A 20,351-nucleotide genomic window follows, 5' to 3' on the forward strand; every position below is an offset into this window, starting at 1 on the left:
CTTTAACTTGTCAGACCTGAACCATGTGCGGCTCATGTGCTCAGGAGGATGAAGGCTGACATCAGCGCATGAGCACCATTAAAATAGGTCTGCCTTTCCCTCACATTGTGAAATGGTACAGCTGAGCATGCCTGTGTCCGTGTTTGTGCATGAGCGTGGTTGATGTTCAGGTTGTGTGTGTGTGTGTGTGTGTGTGTGTGTGTGTGTGTGTGTGTGTGTGTGTGTGTGTGTGTGTGTGTGTGTGCGTGTATATATGAAGCCAACGAGCTGTGAACTGCTGTGTGTACAAGCTGGCTTGACAAAATGAAGAATGGAGGCTCCTTAAATTCATCACAGCACACAATGGAAGAGAAAACTGGCCTGCTTTAGTCCTTACAACCATACGCACACAGGTACAGCAATGGACACCTCCATCGCTCTCGCTCTCTACCTTCTTTCCTTCTTTCCTTCTTTCTTGGTCTCTCCTCCAGTGTCAGTTTTATTATGGGCTTTAGGAGATAAAGTGCAATGATCCACAGAATGATGAATGGTGTGTCTGAGGCTGAGATACAAGAGCACACACTGCAGAGGACAATCTCCCAACCCTTTCTGTATGTGTGTGTAAATGTATATGTGCGTGTGAGAGGGAGAGTGTGTGTGTTTTAGTGTGTGCATGCTTATTGCCTCCATATTGGAAAGAAAGACAATAAATGCTCCTCTGCTGTTTGTGCCCCTCAGAGCAACCCCCCGACTGAAGCATGATGTCGAAAGGCGAGAAACAATGGGCAGGTATTTAACCTCTCAAGTCACTTCTGCTTCATATAATATGACTTGTACTGGCTGATACTGAATAAAAAATTTTTTTATATCCTGCCCATGATGCCTTTTCTGGTCCTACTTCAGAACCAGATCCACAGCACAAGGCCAGTTCTTGCACAAGAAAACGAAAACTTTGCTGACGTACCTTGTGGGCCAGGGAAAGCTGATGGGGAAGAAGAGATACACAAGGATTGAATCATCAGTGAAATAAAATCTGCATATTCTGCATCGACTTTGTGGACACAGATGCACACTGGGGGGAAAAATCCATGCAGATTAATGAAGCTCATAATGAGGAATCATTCCAGCAGCATGAGGAGTAATGATGAGAGAGCAGACCCACACATGTGAATACTCATTGTACAGTACAAGAGATGGACAACACAGCATGAAAACCTCATATCATGTAGAACAGCAACAGGATACAGCATTTAAATGTCTCTGAAACAGACAGTTCGACAAATCTGTTGCTTTATTTCTGATGCTCAGGTATTTTATGAACAACGCTTTCACACCAGAAAACTATTGTATACTTGAATAATGAACCAGTAATATTAATTAATGTACAATACTTAAGATATACTTACAGCACTGTCCACGTAAGCCTCAGTCCACACTGTGTCGTGCTCATGATCGATAACCTTTGGGCGGCTCATGACATGAAGATATCTCATGACGTTCTCCTGAACATCAGCTAAGGTTGAGATCTGACTAAAATATCCTGCAATGACACACACACACACACACACACACACACACACACACACACACACACACACACACACACACACACACACACACACATTAACCCACAATCACAGCAAACACACTTCTGCAAGAGGAAGGATGTGATCCATAAACTCATTAAAGAACAGCCCAACATGTGGAGTATTTAACACATCAAACGCAAAATTTACATCTAGTGGTTGGAACAACAGTTCCTTTACTGAGGTAAAGTTAAAAAAAAAAATACAAGTGAAAACTCCAAGTTCGCCAAACGCATCAATGAACAATCATTCATAAAATGGATCTACAGGAATTTTCATCTTAAGTACAGACAAAACGATGTAGAAAATCACAGCTTACTAAGCGGAGCATCTATGTGTAAACTATGCCGTTAGGGAGGGTCCTTCACACTCCCGTATCTAATGTATTCATATGTGTTATTCTTTTAAACTTAATTATTAACATTTTGCATAAGTGCATTAGAGACTTCCTGATGCTTTTTTTAATCAACTATCATGACCATAGTATTAAATTCCTGCTTATTACACAGAAACCACCACAGGTGTTTCCTGGTAGTCATTACTATTCTTTAAGTGTGTTTTAAAAGTCTATTACCTGGCTATTAATATGTTATTAAGTAGAAACAAGCTGGTTTGCATTTTACAGCTATGTTTTCTGCTTATTATGCAGAAACTACCCAAGATATTTCCAGGTAATAGCCTCACAAACACACAAGTTTGCTTTAATGGGATATTCGTATGTTATTAAATAGAAACAGGCAGTTTTGCATTTTGCAGCTCTGTTTCCTGCTTATTACACAGAAACTACCCTGGCTAATTGAGTGGTTATAACTTAGAAATGACCACCTTATCTCTTTCTTGTTACCCTACAATTACCACTTTATCACAGAGCTATATGTCCACATTGTTACCCCAGTTTTGGGGCCCTTATTATCCTGTTACATAAATTTCAGAGTACTATTACTCAACTCTAACCACTGTTGCTACCATGCTGGTACTTGGATATTATGTAGTTATTACTTTAGTAATTGCATAGTAATAACTTAGAAATTACTATATTATTACGCTCTTGTTTCCGCTTTGTTACCCTACTATTTCCCCTTTATTACCGAGCTGTGATAGAAAGTGGTACCGAGTTTCCTGATGGTTATGTGGGAGTGTTTGAGTTATATGTGCGTCCAAGCCTGAGATAAACTTTGCAGTTTTTCCCTCTGCCCCACTTCATTCACTGCAGCAGCAACACATTCCTCCCACACAGCGTGTTTGGCTTTGTTTGTCAACCCTTTACCATTCGTTTAATTTCTAACAATTTAGCCCTACTCTTTTAGTGTGAGGCTAAATCCAACCTTTGCTAACATGATCTAGGTAAGAGGAGAGATAAGTTTAAAAGATATTACAGATCGCTGGTGTGTAAACTCCTCAGCATCCTTAGACAAATCAAATGTAAGGACACCACTGGGGATGGTCTTCAGTCTAAGTCCATTTATGAATGCAAAAAATAATATTTTAAATTTAAACTTTACATTAAAACTTTTTAAACTATTATATGTTTTTGCATGTTTTTATTCACACAATTAATAAATTCTATTAGATTTATTAAGGTGATGTGGTGCACTAAAAAAAAAGAATTCTGAATCCTAAAGCTAATACAATTTCAACATGCTGCACATTTAAATCAGCTCACAATACCCACCGTGTGTAGTTTTTAATGACTTAACAACCCAACATATATCTATCAATCCATCCATTATTTCAATAGCTACTTATAAAATTCAGGGTCATGGGGAGGCTGAACCCAGCTGTCACATTTCAACATTTCCAGGAAAAATGACCCAGCTTTGAACTCACTGTCTTCACTGATGTCAACAGAAATGTCAGCAAAGTATAAGATTGCACAAAACAGTATCTCTCAAATATTTTGTGTATATATTCCATGTTATTTGACTATTATTGGTGTGTTTTAAAACTTCTACTGATTATATTAAAATTAAGTCTAAAATAGCTTTTAATTCAAATATGGTTCCAAACCAAAAGAAAGTACCTCAAAACTGTGTTAAAGTACACTACTGCCCTCCTGCTGATGTCTCTGCTGGATTGCACAGAGCCAGTGTTTCTGTTTAAACTGAGTGTCACCTCCTGCTGTTGCTGACAATGTTTTATATCAGACATGTTGGGTTATAACGCAGCAGTGGCCTGTATGGGAAGGAGGTTTGTGGCTTGTCATTCCACAATCCCTCTGTGATCTGTTTTCCTGGCTGTGACTTTCCCTTCCAGAGGGCACTCATCTGGAGCGTTGACGCGAGGGAGCCATCAGTAGTGAGCAGCCAAGAGGAAGACACTGACAGGAAGAGGGATTAGAGCAAATTGACCTCTGACCCTCCCGAGTGCCACTTCATTGCCTCTTGGCAGAAAGAGTCTGAGCAAGCACATGCATATGCGTGCACACACACACAAAACACACAAAGCTACACATACATGTCCAAACCACACAGACCCCAAAAATCCTTAATCTATCATATTATTGCACACAAGCGCAGCATCAGACCCTGTTTGACACTCTGATACGAAGCTGTCTTGGAAAGTGTTTATCAAAAGGTCTCCAACCTTTGTTGGCACAAGCCATCCATTTAAGGTTATCAGCAAATGCAGACTCTCGTCCAATCAGGTAAGGGAATAACCGGACCTGTTTAAAGGACACATAGATGACAAGAGTTTTTGAGAAAGAAGGATTAAAAAACATGCAAAGTGATGTATCTCCTCAGTGCTTCATCTTCCTGTCCTGATTCTATCTGGTTCTGGAGAAGGAGGAAGCTATATGTTCTTTTAAATTCTCAGGAGGAAAGTGTGTCTTTGCACTTTTCTTTTTTTAGCCAATCCTTTTTACTTTATTTTTATTTTTTCATCTTTTTTTGAGTTTATGTAGTCAAATTAAATTAATTTTCCTTTGTTATTGTTTGGGCATGGGGGCATGTACAACTGTCCTTCTGAAGAACGCTGCGTGACACTTTGCCAGACCTTTACGGCTCATTGGCTCCAGATGCTTTGCTAAGCAGAAAGCATATAGAAAACACTGAAAAGCTGCCATATAGCAGCCCTCAGGGTGTATTTGCGGGGTGGGTGGGTAGGATGAAGGGGGGGTGCCCTGCCAAACACTGCCCGGTGCTCTGCCAAAAGCCCCACACATATGCTTCACAGGACTGAACAAAAGCCCTTTAGCTGTTGTTTTTATGGCTCTGTGAGCTGCACAGCAGTTCATTTCATTTTAACTGCATTTAGGTCTTACTGAGAAAGACCAACAAAAGATTTTAAACCCAGTATTGAATCCACGAAGAAGTGTGGGGAGAGCACAGCAGAGGGGTAAGAGTCCTTTGAGCCTGAGCTGCTTGTACATGCAGTGCCCTTGAAAATAATTAATTTCCCATGCTTTATTCCCTGAGCTGTAATTCATCAACACACTGAAAACATCATATTGACAACGATTTTTACACGAGTGATAATGAATTAAGAAACCAATTCCTCAAAACATCAGACCGGAGCTCCAGCTGGGATAATGTAAAATGTACATTTGATGCAAGAAAACTGCAGTGCAAGCAAAAAACTGTGATGCTTACAATTTAAAATTAGACAGAAAAGACAGTGTGATGGAGACGAATAGAAGGGGAGAGAGACAGCGGTTAAGACTCACTTTTCTTTCTGGCCAGTTGTATTTTTCAAAAACATCGTCATACATCTCAGTTGCCCCATCAGTGACGAGCATTATGGCCTGACTGCACACGCTGCCACGACCAGTCTGATTGAACTAAAGTACAAGGGGGGAAATGCATGAGAGTAACATAGCATAACAGAAAAATCAAACAATATCTATGATGTTATTTACACATGAAATAAATAGAACTAGCATTATGTTGAAGTAAATAAACCTGAAAAATGTGGCACACTTGACTCAGATGCAAGAAGATGCAGTGCAGTAATTAAGTGGCTTATTGACTTGTAGCAGTGTAAATGTGAAGAACCACAGGAGTGTGAAGAGACAAGATCACAGGACAAATCCTGCTGAGCACACCTGTTCTTAACATATAATATGCATCTTTTCATTTCTGTTGTCATTGGAGGACAACAAACAGAGACTGTGGCTGTATGTGTGAGGTCAGCATGACTCAGTGTCAGGAAAAACAAGGAAAAGGATGAAACCCTTGGCAGGTGCAGGTATTAAAAATTAGTTAGAAACATACAGCAAACTCTTCTGATTGGGTAACTTTGGGTAAGGTTTCATCTAATATTAGAAAACGGAAAGAATGAAAGCAGTGACTAATGTGATCATCCACCACATCTGAATGTTAAAAAATGGTTTTAGTTCATCGTGTGTTTTGCTGACAGGAGATCTTTTAAACTGTCAAAAGTAAAACATGAGAGTGGCGACAGTGAATCAGTATAAACATTATCAGGAACACCAATTTTTTACTTTGATTAGTTAGACCTGTGCCTTTTCTGACAAATGCCAGCAGAAAGCTCAGTTGAGATGTTGCGGGATGCCTTTCCAGCTGTGGTTGTTCCTCATTTCAGGCTGTTGACTTGCTCTTGTTTTCTGACAAGCATCCATTCTTTCTTATAAATTCTAAACTCTTGCTGTTAAAGAGTTAAATCCATATTATTTTTTTCAGAAAATATATTATAAATTAGTATTGGCAGAATGTTTTTTGTGTTTGCTGTTTTATGGTACTTTTATATCACTAGCTTTGTAAAGCAGTTTGTGTGTGTGCTTCTCAGCTTTACTCTCATCCATCTCACCAGGCCTCGGTATAAATGCTGCAGAGCTTGTTAAGTGCAAAGAGTTTCTCTGTGATTCGGTCTATGATAGGATGCATTGTGACTTTATTCACTGTGCAGCGGTGTAACAGTGAATTTCGATGGTAAGCTACGGGCTACCTGATTACCATATTCATTGCAGAGCTTTAATTAATCTGACAAATGCAGAGGTAAAAGCTGCGCTCCCTCAGCTTCAGCAGCACTGCCAAAGCTTGCCTGAAAACAGGGAGATAAAAGCAGTGCGGCGTGGCTCCTGGCCTTATCTTCTTTGTGTTCCAATCACACGTTATTAATCATTGACGTTAATTAGAGCCATTAATCACAGTTCAGAATAGATGTGTCTGTGTTTGGAGGGTGGAACGGGGATTGCAATGGAGCATTTCGATGGGCGGCACACCTCCCAAATGCTCGAATATATTTGACTAGAGTGTGCTACTTTTTATGATTAGCTCTGTGTTGTACTTGGAGCACATTCTGACAGTGAAAACAAATGTGGCTTGTAAAATGAAAGTTTCTCTTGTGTTCGGGTCAAATGGAGCACTTGAATTAAATGAGAACGAAGAAGCATTTGTCTTATGTGGGCACGTGCAAAAATTCATTATTTTTATGTCAAATTAATCAATAAATGAATTAAACTTTTTATAATAAAATTACAAATGCTAATAATCCAACATTAAAATGCAATCAGAAAATCAGAAGCTGTTTCACCTCCTTTGTAATAAGTTAATTTATTAGAGTATAGACTGAGAGGATGTTTGAAAGATTTGTCATTAAATGTCAGTCACAGTTTTTTTTTTTACTGGAACTTACATCACTCAGGATCATGAAAGCTTCAGTCAGAGCTTCACCAAGCAGTCCGATCCCTTTGGCAAACAGCTTGTCCAGATGTTCACGGAAATGCTGACACATAACCACAAAAGTGGAAGAAGAAGTTTTTCAACTTTAGCTGCGTGAATTCGACCTGCTGCGAGACATATATTCATTAGTTTTAATAGGGACTCACGTCTTTATTGGTTCTGTCGGCCCGGACCAGCGTACCATTCAAACAAGGCTCCACATAGTGGATCTCCTGATTATACTGTGGGAGTATAACAACCATTTAAACAGAAGAGATTTAAATAACCAATCTTTGTTTTTCATGGATGACTGCGCTCCAGTTATGCCGAATACAAGAACATTGTAGAAACATCTAAAAATGTGTTCATTAAAGTAACAGAGAGGGCCTGAGATTACACAGGAATGTGAGAATCATTAATTTAAAGGAGTAAATACTTTGTTTCGACTTTAACTTACAGCAATTATGTTGAAGAAGTCATCATCTCCCAGTGTGTCTAATATGGAGGAAACAGTCTGTCTGGCAATGGTAAGCCTCAGCCCCTTCATACTTCCACTAACATCAACTAAGATCACAACATCCTTGGGAGACGTAGCGGCCTGAATGTACCTGTGAGACAGAGTTCACTTAAAGCAGGGGCGTCAAATATTTTAATTTATGGACCTTGTCTAGTTCAATTTAATCCAAAGGGACTAGGAAAAACCATCTATTATAAACAAAGTGTCTTTTTTTTCTTTTTAGTGCAAAAAAAAGTAAAGGTACATTTTGGAAAAGTGTCAGTTGTGAGTGTGAGTGTCTTTAAAAATTGAATGCAATTAGTGTCTTCGATTTCCCACATCTAGTCCGTCTGCTGTAATTGCATTCATTGTGCATTACAAAATAATAGCGGTTGAGCTACAAAGGCACAAAACCTTCACATGTAATTGCAGCTAAAAAAAACTTTCAGATGATGCCAAGATCTAAAAATTAACTTTTGAAATGTCTTCCTTTGTTTATGTAATTTTGACCTCCTCACACCAGGGATAGTAGGAATATATATAAGATGACTTACACACTTCCTTGGACAAATAGACTAATGACTTCTAGAATCTAGAAGCTGTGTGATGTACAAAACTTCTCAGGTACATGCAGGCTTACCACTTCCGATTTCTGCAGTCGAAGCCAATGACGCCATGCTCATCTGGATGCCACTTAACTCCTGGGGGGCAGATTCAGAAAAATCAGAATTGGCAGAATTTTAAAGTAATAAAATAACATTGCTTCACAGAGAGCAAACACAAGCACACTGACAAGATATATTAACATGTAACAGTAATCAAAATATAAGTTCTTCATCTGTCAAGCCCTTCAGTAAGACACAGCATACTACATTGTTCCAGTTACAGATCATAAAGAGTCACACTATAGTGCGCTGGGTAATAAGCTACATATTGGGAGGTTTGTTAAATACGGTGTTCACCTTGCATGAATCTACATAAAAGACTGATAATGCACTATATTTTTAAAGCCACCAGATTTGTGAGGGGAAAAAAAACAAAGCTCTCCCACTATCAAATTTAGCCTGTGGGTGAATTTCTCTGAGCCACTGAGTGCTACTGTTGCCAAAAAACTATTAAAAAGACATTACAAGCCGCATTGCTGCAGTGGGCAACATGTTCCCTCGTTATGATGAACACACTCAGTGTGGCTTATCTCGAGTCAGTCCCACATTAACCATCCTGATGCAGTAGACTCACGAGGCTCATCAAATCTGGTTTAATCTAAGGATAAAAACACTCACCACAAAATAGCTGTTGAGACCTATTTATTTAAAGTTTAAAAGCTGCAGTGCTTGAAAAACCAATGACACTAAAAGACTCGACATCTCTGCAAAAACTGAAAGCTCTAAAAGGATATCTGGGTCTGAATTAATTAAATTTTAATTTGATATTTGTGAAGATATGAAAAGACATGAAAAACACACAGATGCTTGGCCATGAACAACAGCCACACACAAATATATTTGTCTTCTCAGTTAGTTTCTTTAACAGAAACCAAAAACACAACAAAAAATGAACAATCAGGCTGAAAATATTAAAAGTTAATATCTGTTTATGTAAATTTCTTTCCTCATTTAATGCAACGTGTTCCCAAAACAAAGAGCAGTATTGTGGAGTGAGTAATAAAAACATGAATACATATATTAGCAAAAGACTGATGAGAAACATTTGGCCTTTAAAGATTCCCCGTTATGCATTAATCACATAAAGCCTACATCTGTTAACAATCTCAAAAGCCATTTCTCATCACTGCAGCTTCTCTACAGTGAACAGGCAGCCTGTTTTACATCAGCGTAACCGTCTGAATAACATCGTCTGGATCTAAGAGATGTTACTGAGTGTGGCTGCAGACCAACTCTGGCAAATTCAGATTAATTGCAGTCTGTATATATGCATCCTCTCTGATGGTCTGTAAAATTACAACATTAGCCAAATTACCCCTTTAGTAATTCAAAATCATTTGTTCTGATCAGTTTTTTTTTCACTGACAGTTGAGAGCTCCCATGGGATGCTCTCTCTCTCTCTCTCTCTCTCTCTCTCACACACACACACACACACACACACACACACACACACACACACACACACACACACACACACACACACATGCAGACTGACAGACAGATTGGCAGCACTCACCAGGGTACTGTCTGAAGAAACCTTTGGCACTCCCAAAGTACTGCCAGATAAGCGTTGGATCTCTTTCATAATTATCTACAAACACTTTATTCAGGGCCTCAGACCAGTAAACCCCGTTCACTATATCAGGATCTGCAAATGGCGGCCACAGGGACACACACACAGGCATGGTGAAAGAAAGGAGAAAAAGAGAGAAAAGTAAATTAAATGGTGATAATGGTAACCATTCTGGTCACCATTACCGAGTGCATGGTTGACCTTTGTCCCTTATTGACCCCCCTGAAAGAGATACAATGCCTGTGACTAAATCATCCCTCCCTTCCTCCTGCTGGGTGACTCCCCTTTTGTGCTGTAAACAGAGAGTTATGGGGAGTCCATTAATGCTGAACAAAAGCCACACAGGCAATACACGGGAAGAGGTGAGAACAAGAAGCGACAGAGCAGCTACCATATGGGCAGCATCTTTCCAGAGCAGACTGCTGCTGCTTTCTTGTTATGTCTGGGCTCATATCGATCACCTATCTCCACTTCGCCCAGCCTGTCACACTGATACAGCTTCAGCTACCATTTCTCACTTTCACCACTTACTTTCCTCCCTCCCTCTCTCCTCCCCATTCATCAGCTTCCTGTAGGTGAATATCACTCACATAATCCTGAATTTAAGGCAGCCGCAGAGAAGAGGAATACACACCTTTGTTGTACATGTTGGTGGGCACCTGGACAACACTGAGGCTGAGGTTGACTGAGAGGTTATTGAAATGGTAATTGGGCTCCAGGAGGAACTCTCCTCCTAGCTCCACATTATTGCCCTCCTCATCCACTTCATTGATCAGCACAGCATTGAAGTATTCATACTGCAAAAAGAGCAGACACAACAGATATTAGACATACAGATATGTTAACCAAAGCCCGCAAAAACAAAGACAGAACAGTTACTGCACACACACGACAATAATAACAATATTTATGTTCATATTTAAAATATGTAGTGGGGGAAATAATTATTTTATCCACTGCTGAATTTGTAAGTTTGTTCACAAAGTAATGAAGAGTCTAGAAGTTTTATGGTAGTTTCATTTTAATCAAGAGAGACAGAAAATCAACCACAAATCCAGAAAAAATGCATTGTATAAAAGTTAGAATTTGATTTGCATGTCATTTAGTTAAATACGTACCTGATCCCCGTCGAGCCAATCAGAAATTTGGCTGACACCGATTAGCTATTTGCCCATGTGGCACACAGATTACAATCAACCAATTACAGATACACCTGATCTCAACTCATTATGTATATAAAGCAAACTTGTACACAGAATTTCAACCTCTTGACCACTATGGGCAAGACCAAAGAGCTGTCAAAGGATGTCAGAGACAAGCTTGTAGACCTCTACAAACTAGCTACAAGACTATCAGCAAAAAACTTGGTGAGAAGGTGACAGCAGCTGGTGTGATTATTTAGAAATGGAAAAGATCTAACATGACCATAAATCGCCTTCTGTCTTGTGCTCCATGTAAGATTTTGCCTCATGGGGTGAGGATGATCATGAGAAAGATGGTGGATCAGCCCAAACTGCAAGGAGCTCATTAATGACCTGAAGGTAAATGAGACCACATTTACCAAGAACACAATTGCTAGCACACTAGGAAGTAATGGATCAAAATCTTGCATCACCTGTAAGGTTTTCCTGCTCAAAAAAAAAAAAATGTTCAGGCCCATATTAAGTTTGCCAGTGGACACTTAATTTGTGTCAGAGAAGACTTGGGAGAAAAAGCTATGATCAGATTCGGCTTAATTCAGTTTAGTTTTATTTATACAGCGCCTAATCACAACAACAGTCACCTCAAGACACTTTATAATGTAAGGTGGAAATGCTGCAATAGAAAACAGAAAATCCCAACAATCATATAACACCCTATGAGCAAGTGCTTTGGTGACAGTAGGAAGGAAAAACTCCCTTTTAACAGGAAGAAACCTCCAGCAGAACCAGGCTCAGGGTGGGGCGGGGCCATCTGCTGCGACCGGTTGGGGGTGAGGGGAGGCAGACAGGACAAAAGACATGCTGTGGAAGAGAACCAGAGTTTAATAATAACTACTGACTAAATGCAGAAAGGTGTATATACACAAGATTCAGGATCACCTGGTCCAGCCCTAACTATATGCTTTAGCAAAAAGGAAAGTTTTAAGCCTAATCTTAAAATTAGAGAGGGTGTCTGTGTCCTGAATCCAAACTGAAAGATGATTCTATAGAAGAGAGGCCTGAAAACTGAAGGCTCTCCCTCCCATTCTACTTTTAAAAATTCTAGGAACAACAAGTAGGCCTGCAGTGTGAGAGCGAAGTGCTCTAATGGAAGAATATGGTACCATAAGGTCATTAAGATAAGATGGGGGCTGATTATTTAAGACCTTGTATGTGAGGAGCAGGATTTTGAATTCTGGATTTAACAGGGAGCCAATGAAGGGAAGCCAATACAGGAGAAATCTGATCTCTCTTTCTAGTCCCTGTCAGCACTCTTGCTCCAGCATTTTGGATTAATTGAAGGCTTTTCCAGGGGTTTTTAGGACATCCTGATAATAATGAATTACAGTCATCCAACCTAGACGTAATAGATGCACAAAGTAGTTTTTTTAGCGTCACTCTGAGACAGAATGTTTCTAATTTTAGAGATGTTGCGCAAATGGAAGAAAGCAGTCCTACATATTTGTTTCATATGTACATTGAAGGATATATCCTGGTCAAGAACGACTCCAGGATTCCTCACAGTGTTACTGGAGGCCAGTGTTATGCCATCCAGAGTAAGAATCTGATGAAATCCAAATCTAGCTCTTTGGCATCAACTCAACCTGCCATGTTTGGAGGAAAGAGAAATGCTTTGGATCTATTTTCTGCTAAGGGTACCAAACTGACGGACCAACGGATAATATCTTGAATGAGAACTCTTTTAGCCAAAACACTGAATCACGGATGGGTCTTCCAGCATCTTATCCAGAAAAATTAGGCATCTTAGACCCTAAACCCCAACCAAAATGACCTTTACAAATGTTAACACTCATGTGTGCTCTGTCTACATCTGCAGGTTCCAAACCATGAAACCAAAAGAAAAAATAAACAATGGACACAAATGGCATCAAAAACAGACCTTTCTAAAGCAGATTACAGTTAGCACAGTTGTTGTTTTTTTCTTTATATATATTTCTCAGTTTGTCAAAAAAATTGGCACTGGATGTGCAAACAAGGACTATGAGTAGAAAGTGAAACCCAACAATTTTTCTGTCCTGTCCTTCACTGCCTGCTGCTGCAGTAGAAAGACTACCTCATCCCGTGTGAGCGGCCTCTCTGTGGCCTCTAGTCCTCATTGTCTGCACTAAGAAAGAGAGTGTGAGAGATGGGGGAGGCAGGGAGGGAGGTGAGATGGGTGATGGACTCTCAACCATCCCTCCTAGGAAGAGGGGGAGCAAGTGGGCATCGTCATCAAGCAGCCTCTGACAGCTCATACCACGCCTGAGCAGCTCTCTGACGAGCTGTGGTGGTGGTGGGGCAGGAGGAGGCGGGGCGGCTGTGGAGGAGGAGAGAAACGTGCATCCTCAGCAGAATTGAGTGCTGTAGAGAGGCACGTTAACCACCAGGGTTATTACTGTAGAGCAGGCCATGGGACACTGCAGCTCTCCGAGACAGCCCGCTGACTCTTACACCACTGCAGTTAGCTGTAGGCCTTACTGCAGAGATCTGCCCTCCATTACAAACAGCTAGGCCTTACTGTATAAGCAGGCTCGACAGCTGCAGCTATCAGGTCTCACTAAACTTTGCTGGATTTAACAGCCCTTAATCTCCACACTATCTTATCATATCGAAGTTAAAACTTGTTAGTTTCAAAGCTTTTGCTTTGTGTGATGTGATGAGTCAGATTGTTCATGGGGGAAGTGCTGCTTACAACATGAAGTCAAACAATGAAACACTGTGATAAATTCATTTATAGTAAGTATTTATAGTATAGCATCTTTAGAGATACACATCACAAAATGGTTCACAATGAAATGCCAGAACAGAAAAACAAAAGTATGACTAGAGAATTAGCATAATTGTATATGAGTGTGATTATACAAACTTAAATCTTTGTGGTGTCTATAAAGACCTTTGTTGTTGTTGTTGTTTAAATGAAGTGATTCAGATTCAAACATAGTTTTTTAAACCAGTTTTTTAAAACATCTGAAGTAGAAATAAAGGAATTCTCACAAAGCCTTAAAAGTATTTTTAAAAACATGCACAAAGTCAGACTTTATGTTGTTTTAATGTTTAGAGAAATTTAGAGCCTGTATGAAACAATTTTATTGATGTGTCTTGTTATGCATTTGTATTAGGAGACAGAATAATTCTAAAGGAATGATCTTATGAACAACAACTTTATATTGCTCATATTTTAATATTTAATACTTTCTTTTAGGCCTACTGAAAGGAACACTGACACCCCCCCCCCCCCCCCCCCCCCCCCAAAAAAAAAAAAAGAAACTAAATAAGGCTCTACTGTACAAATGTTTCGTTTACACCATCAGACTGGATCCACACACCCTTGAATTGCACTCAGGTCAGCACAAAACATCTGAGTGTCCTGAGACAAAGCAGCTGAGATAAGAGCAGCCAGCTTATCTCACTGTGGTCAGTGAAATGGTGCGTGAAAAATGTGTGGTGTCAGAGGAGGCGAGGTTGGCTGAATGATGCCAAGAGGAGTACTATAATGACATCACATCATTACCGCAGGTGGATATTGAATTTTCCTTATTATTTTTTATGGCCTTTAAGCTGAAATGGCTGTGTGATAGGCCTGTGTGATAACTGTCAAGGGCTTGGATGAGAACTTTTCTTATCTAAGAGTGTGCAACAATTTATGTGTACCAATGCAGCCACGGGAGGATCACGAAAAACTGAAAAATAAAAAACAAAAAAATGAAATAAGATCTTCAGATATTTCAGGAAATAATGTTTTTGACAAAAATATAAAGAATGTAATATTTGTGTTTCTTTGAAGGGACTCATAAATACATAAATGCATAAAAGATATAGTTTGGTTTGTGGATTATTGCTTTGAGTCTGATAAATCTTCACATTTCCTACAGATCTTATTTCTTAAATATAAAATAGAGGAGGTTGGGGGTATTTAAGTATAAGCCAAACCGTTTCAAATAGGTTAAAGACAAAAATACTTCTTTATTTCACTGGTCATATATTTCTTTTAAGGTAGCATCTCTCCCTCTTGTCCCTCTTGTTCTGTGGATGTGAACAGCAAAGAAATGGACAGGAGAACAAGGTGACAGAATGTATTCATATGATGTAAATGCTTCTATTAACTGTAAAGTGCTCCAGTTATTTCAGTGTTTTGTTGCTCGAGTGGTTTTCCAATCTGCAGCCATGGAAGTGAAACAATGCGCCACGCAAAAGAGTTTCATTTATCTCTGTCCAGTGGACGGAGAGAGAGCGAGGGAGAGCGGTAACAAACGCCAGAAATACTGCATTCCCTCTGCAGAGACCAGGGAAGCTCTCAGCGCGCACTGAGAGCCGCTAAATAATGTCCCCAACAAAGCCCGAGCGCATGAGCAGATCCTGTGAAGTATAATTAAATTTAGAATGACTTGTCTCCCTTCCCTTTTCTTTCTGGTTAACCTACAGACCGCCCTCTAATAGACTACCTTACCTGAGGGGGAAAATTGGTGGTTCTACAAAATATAATACCATGCACAACAACCCGAAGCCCATACTTGTGCTCGCAGAGGGTGAGATAGATCTTAATCTCCACTGTGTTCTAGTTAGTGTTAATTACAGTATGTAAAAGCTTAAAGGCTCTGCAGCCTAATTTAAAAAAAAAAAAACATGGTTATGAGTTATGGCAGTATTGGCGCCGCAGCCTTCACTGTGTGAGGCTTGACTTATCAAAGAAACATTATGTATCAAACCGCTGGCAGGACGTCAGAGTGAAGGGCGCTGCCAACGCAATTAAAGACTTTTAGGGCCTATTACCCTTCTCTCACCTTGCAGCCGCTCCTCCCCTCACCAACTAAAAGATGATTCATCGTGATCTATGACAGTGACACGCCACTTTAAAAAAAAAAAAATCACGTCTTTCCTTTCCTTTTCTTTTGCAGCCTCACCTGCAGGTCGGGATTTTCCTCATGCTGATGATGCGCTTCTTCGGCCGCCTCCACGAGTCGCTGAGAGGAGAGAAGTGTTGCTTAATAAGAGCAAAACTTTTTAAAAAATGCATGTTTAAAATATACAAACTCTTCCGTTCATACATGGTGACTGTACAGAAACTGTTAAGACACTGCGTAAAACTTGGCGTAGCTTCGAGACTCCCACAAATTTCCCCCGAGGCGTTAACACTCTGCTGCTTTTTTTTTCTGTTTCTCAGACTTGCTGTTTGGACATTGCTCTGCTCCTCGATAATTTCCAAAGCGCAGCGAATGACATTTCACCAAAGAGGAACGTGATCGAGGACCGTAGCACTGCTTTAAATTAAATCTTAGAATGAAATCGGCAGCATGTGAAGATTTCTGTCAGCGCTCTCCAGAACTTACGAAAATGATATGTTCTCAAAATTCAGTCGATTAATTCTTGACTGTCCTCGCAGCATTTTAAAGGGGAAAATGTACATAAAATATAGGCAACTGCTGCAGAGAGCAGGAGCGGAATGATTGATGGAGGCAGGTTGGAACGGGATTTTGATGCCTTTCACCAAAGCAGAGCTAACTTCTGGAATAGATTGATTCAGAGAAATATGCTTGACTCCGGGTTTCCCGGGAAACCGCAGGTAAGCAGGTAATTAACATCTGTCACGCGTGTCAAAACAAACTGCTATATAAACACAACTGCGGCTTTTTCCGCCGACTCCTGAGGATAAATTCAATTGACCCCAAAGTGAGTTCTAGTGGTGTCAGCAGTTGTCGAATAAAAGCAGCAGGAAATAGGTTAAATCTATTTTATTTTATTATTTTTTTATTTTTTGTGGTAGGTATGAATGTCTTTTTTTCACCCTTAACACTTGAGAACAGCGTCGATTTTCAATTTGGAGCAAAGCGACGACGCAGTCAGACTGAGATAAACCTGAAACTGATTTTGTTTTTGCACGTGTCCGTTTATTTATATATTTAATGTGTATTATTCAGCCGCACTTCAAACTGATTCCAGCCGGGTTTTTTTATTAAATTAAATCTGTGTATCCGGTGTCATTTGTGGCCCGAGTTGCCATGAATTATCGCGCACATGGGACAAGGCGCAGGGAGATAAACGTTATCATTTCCCAGCAGTTCGTGCGAGGCGTAGCATTAAAATGGTTACAAGCTCCTGTGCGCTGAGGTCGCAGACAGGCTGCTGCTGTGAGGCTTGACTTCACCTCAGGCCCAGACTGTAACAGACTACATTCACGACTACTACACTTCAGATCCACGTAATCTCTCAAAGTTTCTCAGATCGGTGACTACTCTTTTTATTTTCTTCCTGGTATTCACGAAGTTACGTATTATTGTTACCAAAAAAAAAATGCACATAAAAAAAAAGCAAAGCCAGCAAAAGTCATTGTGGTCACTGTTACTGAGGATAACTCCTGCAAATTTTCATACTCCCTTTATGAGAAACAAAATAAGCATAAATTGTTGACTTGATCAGACTCCAGATTGTTTCTCAAAGCTAAACTCGCACTGACACAGTTAGAGCTGCTTTTAATTGTCAGGTGCGTCAGAAAACATTAAACATTGAAGCTCAAGTTAAGTAAATGAGAAGGGAAGAATTTGAAAAAAAAAACAAAAAAAACAAAAAAACCCAAAAACCTTATTTCAGCAAAAAAAAAAAAAAGGAAAGGAAAAAGACTGATTTCACCCCTATCCCATACATGCCCTTACCCTGACAAATTGAAATGAATATATTGTACTATAAATGTATTTTTCTGATAAATAAAAATTCAGTAACACGGCCTACCCTTGTTGCTTCGGCTTTTCTCCGGAACATTTCCTCCATCTTCACAGCCAAGTTCTTGACCACTTTCATACCATCAATCTCTTCCACTCTGACTGACTTTTCGAATTCTTTATATTTCTGAAAATAACCAGAAGAATCATAAAGTGTGGTGCTGACAGGGGCAACAGCTGTGTGTCCTGTAACATGGAGAGCATAGTTTAAACGTAATGAGATCTCAAGACTGATTAACCCATTCCTTAGATCTTACTCAGCATGACAGGGAAAGAAACAGATAATTAACATCTTCTGTGTGTATATTTGTATGCATATTTAAGCCTTATTGTTTCACTGTATCCACTATAGAAATGAGTAAATTGTTAAACAAGGTTTAAAAGCTTTCACAGGTTGGCTGACGGGCTGCATGCAGCTAGTCTCAGGTGAACATAAAATCCATGCTGGGACACAAAATGACTGATGGTCTTTATCTGGTCTCAGTTACTGGCTGCACATGCCGCATCTTCCTCGCTGATTGGCTGGAGAAGGCCATGTTGGGTGGCCAGGGAGGGGGTGGAGCTGGATCTGAAGGCTATGCATGGCAAGAGGGTAATTGAAATGGAGTCAAAGCACAGAAGAAAGATAATAACGTGTCAAGCTTGGGCGACTCTGGGTAATGAACTACACCTCACATAATGCTGATTCTGCTGGATGCACAGGACCTCCAGTGATACAGAACAAAGCCCGTCACAGCTCGAAGGAATATAGCATTACATAATCCCACACCTGCCTGCCACACACACACACACACACACACACACACACACACACACACACACACACACACACACACACACACACACACACACATGCCAAGTAAAAACAAAAAGCTTGATCCTCCCACACTCTCCAGTCAGCCACTTCATGCACACATCCAGCAATTGTATCTAAAAATAAACACAAGCCACTAAAGGCTCGTAGCACGTCCAATATTACATGTTACGGGGACAGGATATACAAAAAACACACACAAACCAGTACATGAGGCAACAAATTACCTACTGAAAGGAAGAGTGTGGACTTTCAGTGGAGCAGAACAGTTCATTTCACGCCTGTCCTCCTCGCCCCAGCACCCTGAGTCCCCAGTCCCACCCCAGACCCCCACCTTCCTACCTCCCACCCCTCCAAGTCATCAAGTGGAGGTTAAGCCCCATCCATCAAAAACACTCATCACTATTATTGATTAGAGTAATGACCAATGCTTGAGTGCTGGGAGCCGGAAGAGCCAGTCTTTTCCCCCTTCTTTGTGAAATCGGGTAAATCACCATAAAAAGCATCTAATGATCAGCCTTAATGACCAGCCCCTAACGACCCATCAGTTCCCTCACAGCTCACTGCTTTGTGCTGACTGGTTCAGTACAGCTCTCTCCAGATATGGCTCCATGAACCGCAACATAAGCAAAGTGCTTACATACAGACAAAGAAAAAAAAGTATATATTTGCAGGGCATCATGAAAAAGTCTTTTTTGTTCCAATTTGATAAAAAGAAAAATAGAAGGGGAGCTTTATATACAGCTGTGTTTCACTTTCAACCACACATCTTAGCTTAAATTCAAAAGAAGTCACCTCAGAACAAGAAGATCCTAGGCTGGGACCCTGAAGACGTCTTCTAATTGCAGTTTGAACACTCTCTCCATGCTTGCGTGGACTTCCTCTGGGAAGTCCGCCTTCTTCCCACCCTCCAAGACAGGCGGGATTCTTAATCCTGCTGCTGCCCTTGACTGAGGTGGTGCCCTCAGAGCTGGAGTTGACACCTGGACGTGGCGCTGTGATTGCCCACAGCTCCTAAAATAGCAATGTGGATCAATGCATTAGTATTAGCAAGAGTCATGCACAGATTCATGTACTTAACAAGAGGAAAGTAAAGGTTATAAACAGCAGACAGGGAAGATGACAGTGTTCTGACAAGAAAAATGGAAACACTGTAATACAGTCCTCTATACCAGTTTTGTAATTAAAGCCTCACATAAATTTAAAGATTTCCCTATTTTTATTGCCACACATATGAAAGGATAACTCAAATATGACACCACCACAAAGAACAGCTTTACGATACAGTGAAAAAGAACCTGAATATTTAACTGTAGCTATACAGCACTGCCGAGCTCCTGCACTGCACCGCATTACATCACACTTAAGTGAGAAGGTCAGGAGAAGGAGTATGCACACTCAAAAACTTACTCAGTAAAAGTTGCTTTTCAGTTTAGAGACACGCGGCATGCTTACAGCATTCATCTCTTCAAGCTAAGCTGAAATTGCTTGTACAACCTTTCAACATACAAAGTTTTTTTTTAACTTTTTTCACTTCAAAATTAGATGATTCCGCAGTTTGAAGTTAGACTAAATACGTGGGAGAATCTACAAGATTTCCAGAGACACAGCCATTAAAACAGAGAATGTCCACTTTGACTTGTTAGCAGCAATAAAACATGACTGCATGTTATTTTCCCAAACGCTGGGATTCATAACTGTCATCCTAACATTCATGCAGGGT

At 40.2% G+C, this 20,351-nt stretch overlaps 1 protein-coding gene across 3 annotated transcripts in view; it reads right to left on the reverse strand.

Annotated features, from left to right (window-relative positions):
- Nucleotides 1-20,351, reverse strand: part of cacna2d3 (calcium channel, voltage dependent, alpha2/delta subunit 3) — a 34,376-nt gene that overhangs the window by 11,549 nt on the left and 2,476 nt on the right. Inside the window, exons 3-15 of one of the 3 annotated variants that reach the window (XM_085354244.1) lie at nucleotides 19,424-19,642; nucleotides 17,825-17,941; nucleotides 16,003-16,062; nucleotides 10,555-10,717; nucleotides 9,864-9,995; nucleotides 8,323-8,383; nucleotides 7,644-7,794; nucleotides 7,354-7,428; nucleotides 7,161-7,250; nucleotides 5,230-5,343; nucleotides 4,149-4,227; nucleotides 1,386-1,519; nucleotides 944-961 (exon numbers count right to left, since the gene is read on the reverse strand). In XM_085354244.1, the coding sequence (XP_085210370.1) occupies nucleotides 944-961; nucleotides 1,386-1,519; nucleotides 4,149-4,227; nucleotides 5,230-5,343; nucleotides 7,161-7,250; nucleotides 7,354-7,428; nucleotides 7,644-7,794; nucleotides 8,323-8,383; nucleotides 9,864-9,995; nucleotides 10,555-10,717; nucleotides 16,003-16,062; nucleotides 17,825-17,941; nucleotides 19,424-19,642 (1,413 nt within the window). The remainder of the gene's footprint in view (nucleotides 1-943; nucleotides 962-1,385; nucleotides 1,520-4,148; nucleotides 4,228-5,229; nucleotides 5,344-7,160; nucleotides 7,251-7,353; nucleotides 7,429-7,643; nucleotides 7,795-8,322; nucleotides 8,384-9,863; nucleotides 9,996-10,554; nucleotides 10,718-16,002; nucleotides 16,063-17,824; nucleotides 17,942-19,423; nucleotides 19,643-20,351) is intronic. The other 2 variants (XM_085354245.1, XM_085354246.1) reach the window with 2 other exon arrangements.

The sequence above is a fragment of the Diplotaxodon limnothrissa genome, linkage group LG5 (assembly GCF_057381915.1).
Source record: "Diplotaxodon limnothrissa isolate DT_005_m linkage group LG5, D_limnothrissa_male_GT1.1, whole genome shotgun sequence".
In the NCBI taxonomy this organism is placed as follows: Eukaryota; Metazoa; Chordata; class Actinopteri; order Cichliformes; family Cichlidae; genus Diplotaxodon; species Diplotaxodon limnothrissa.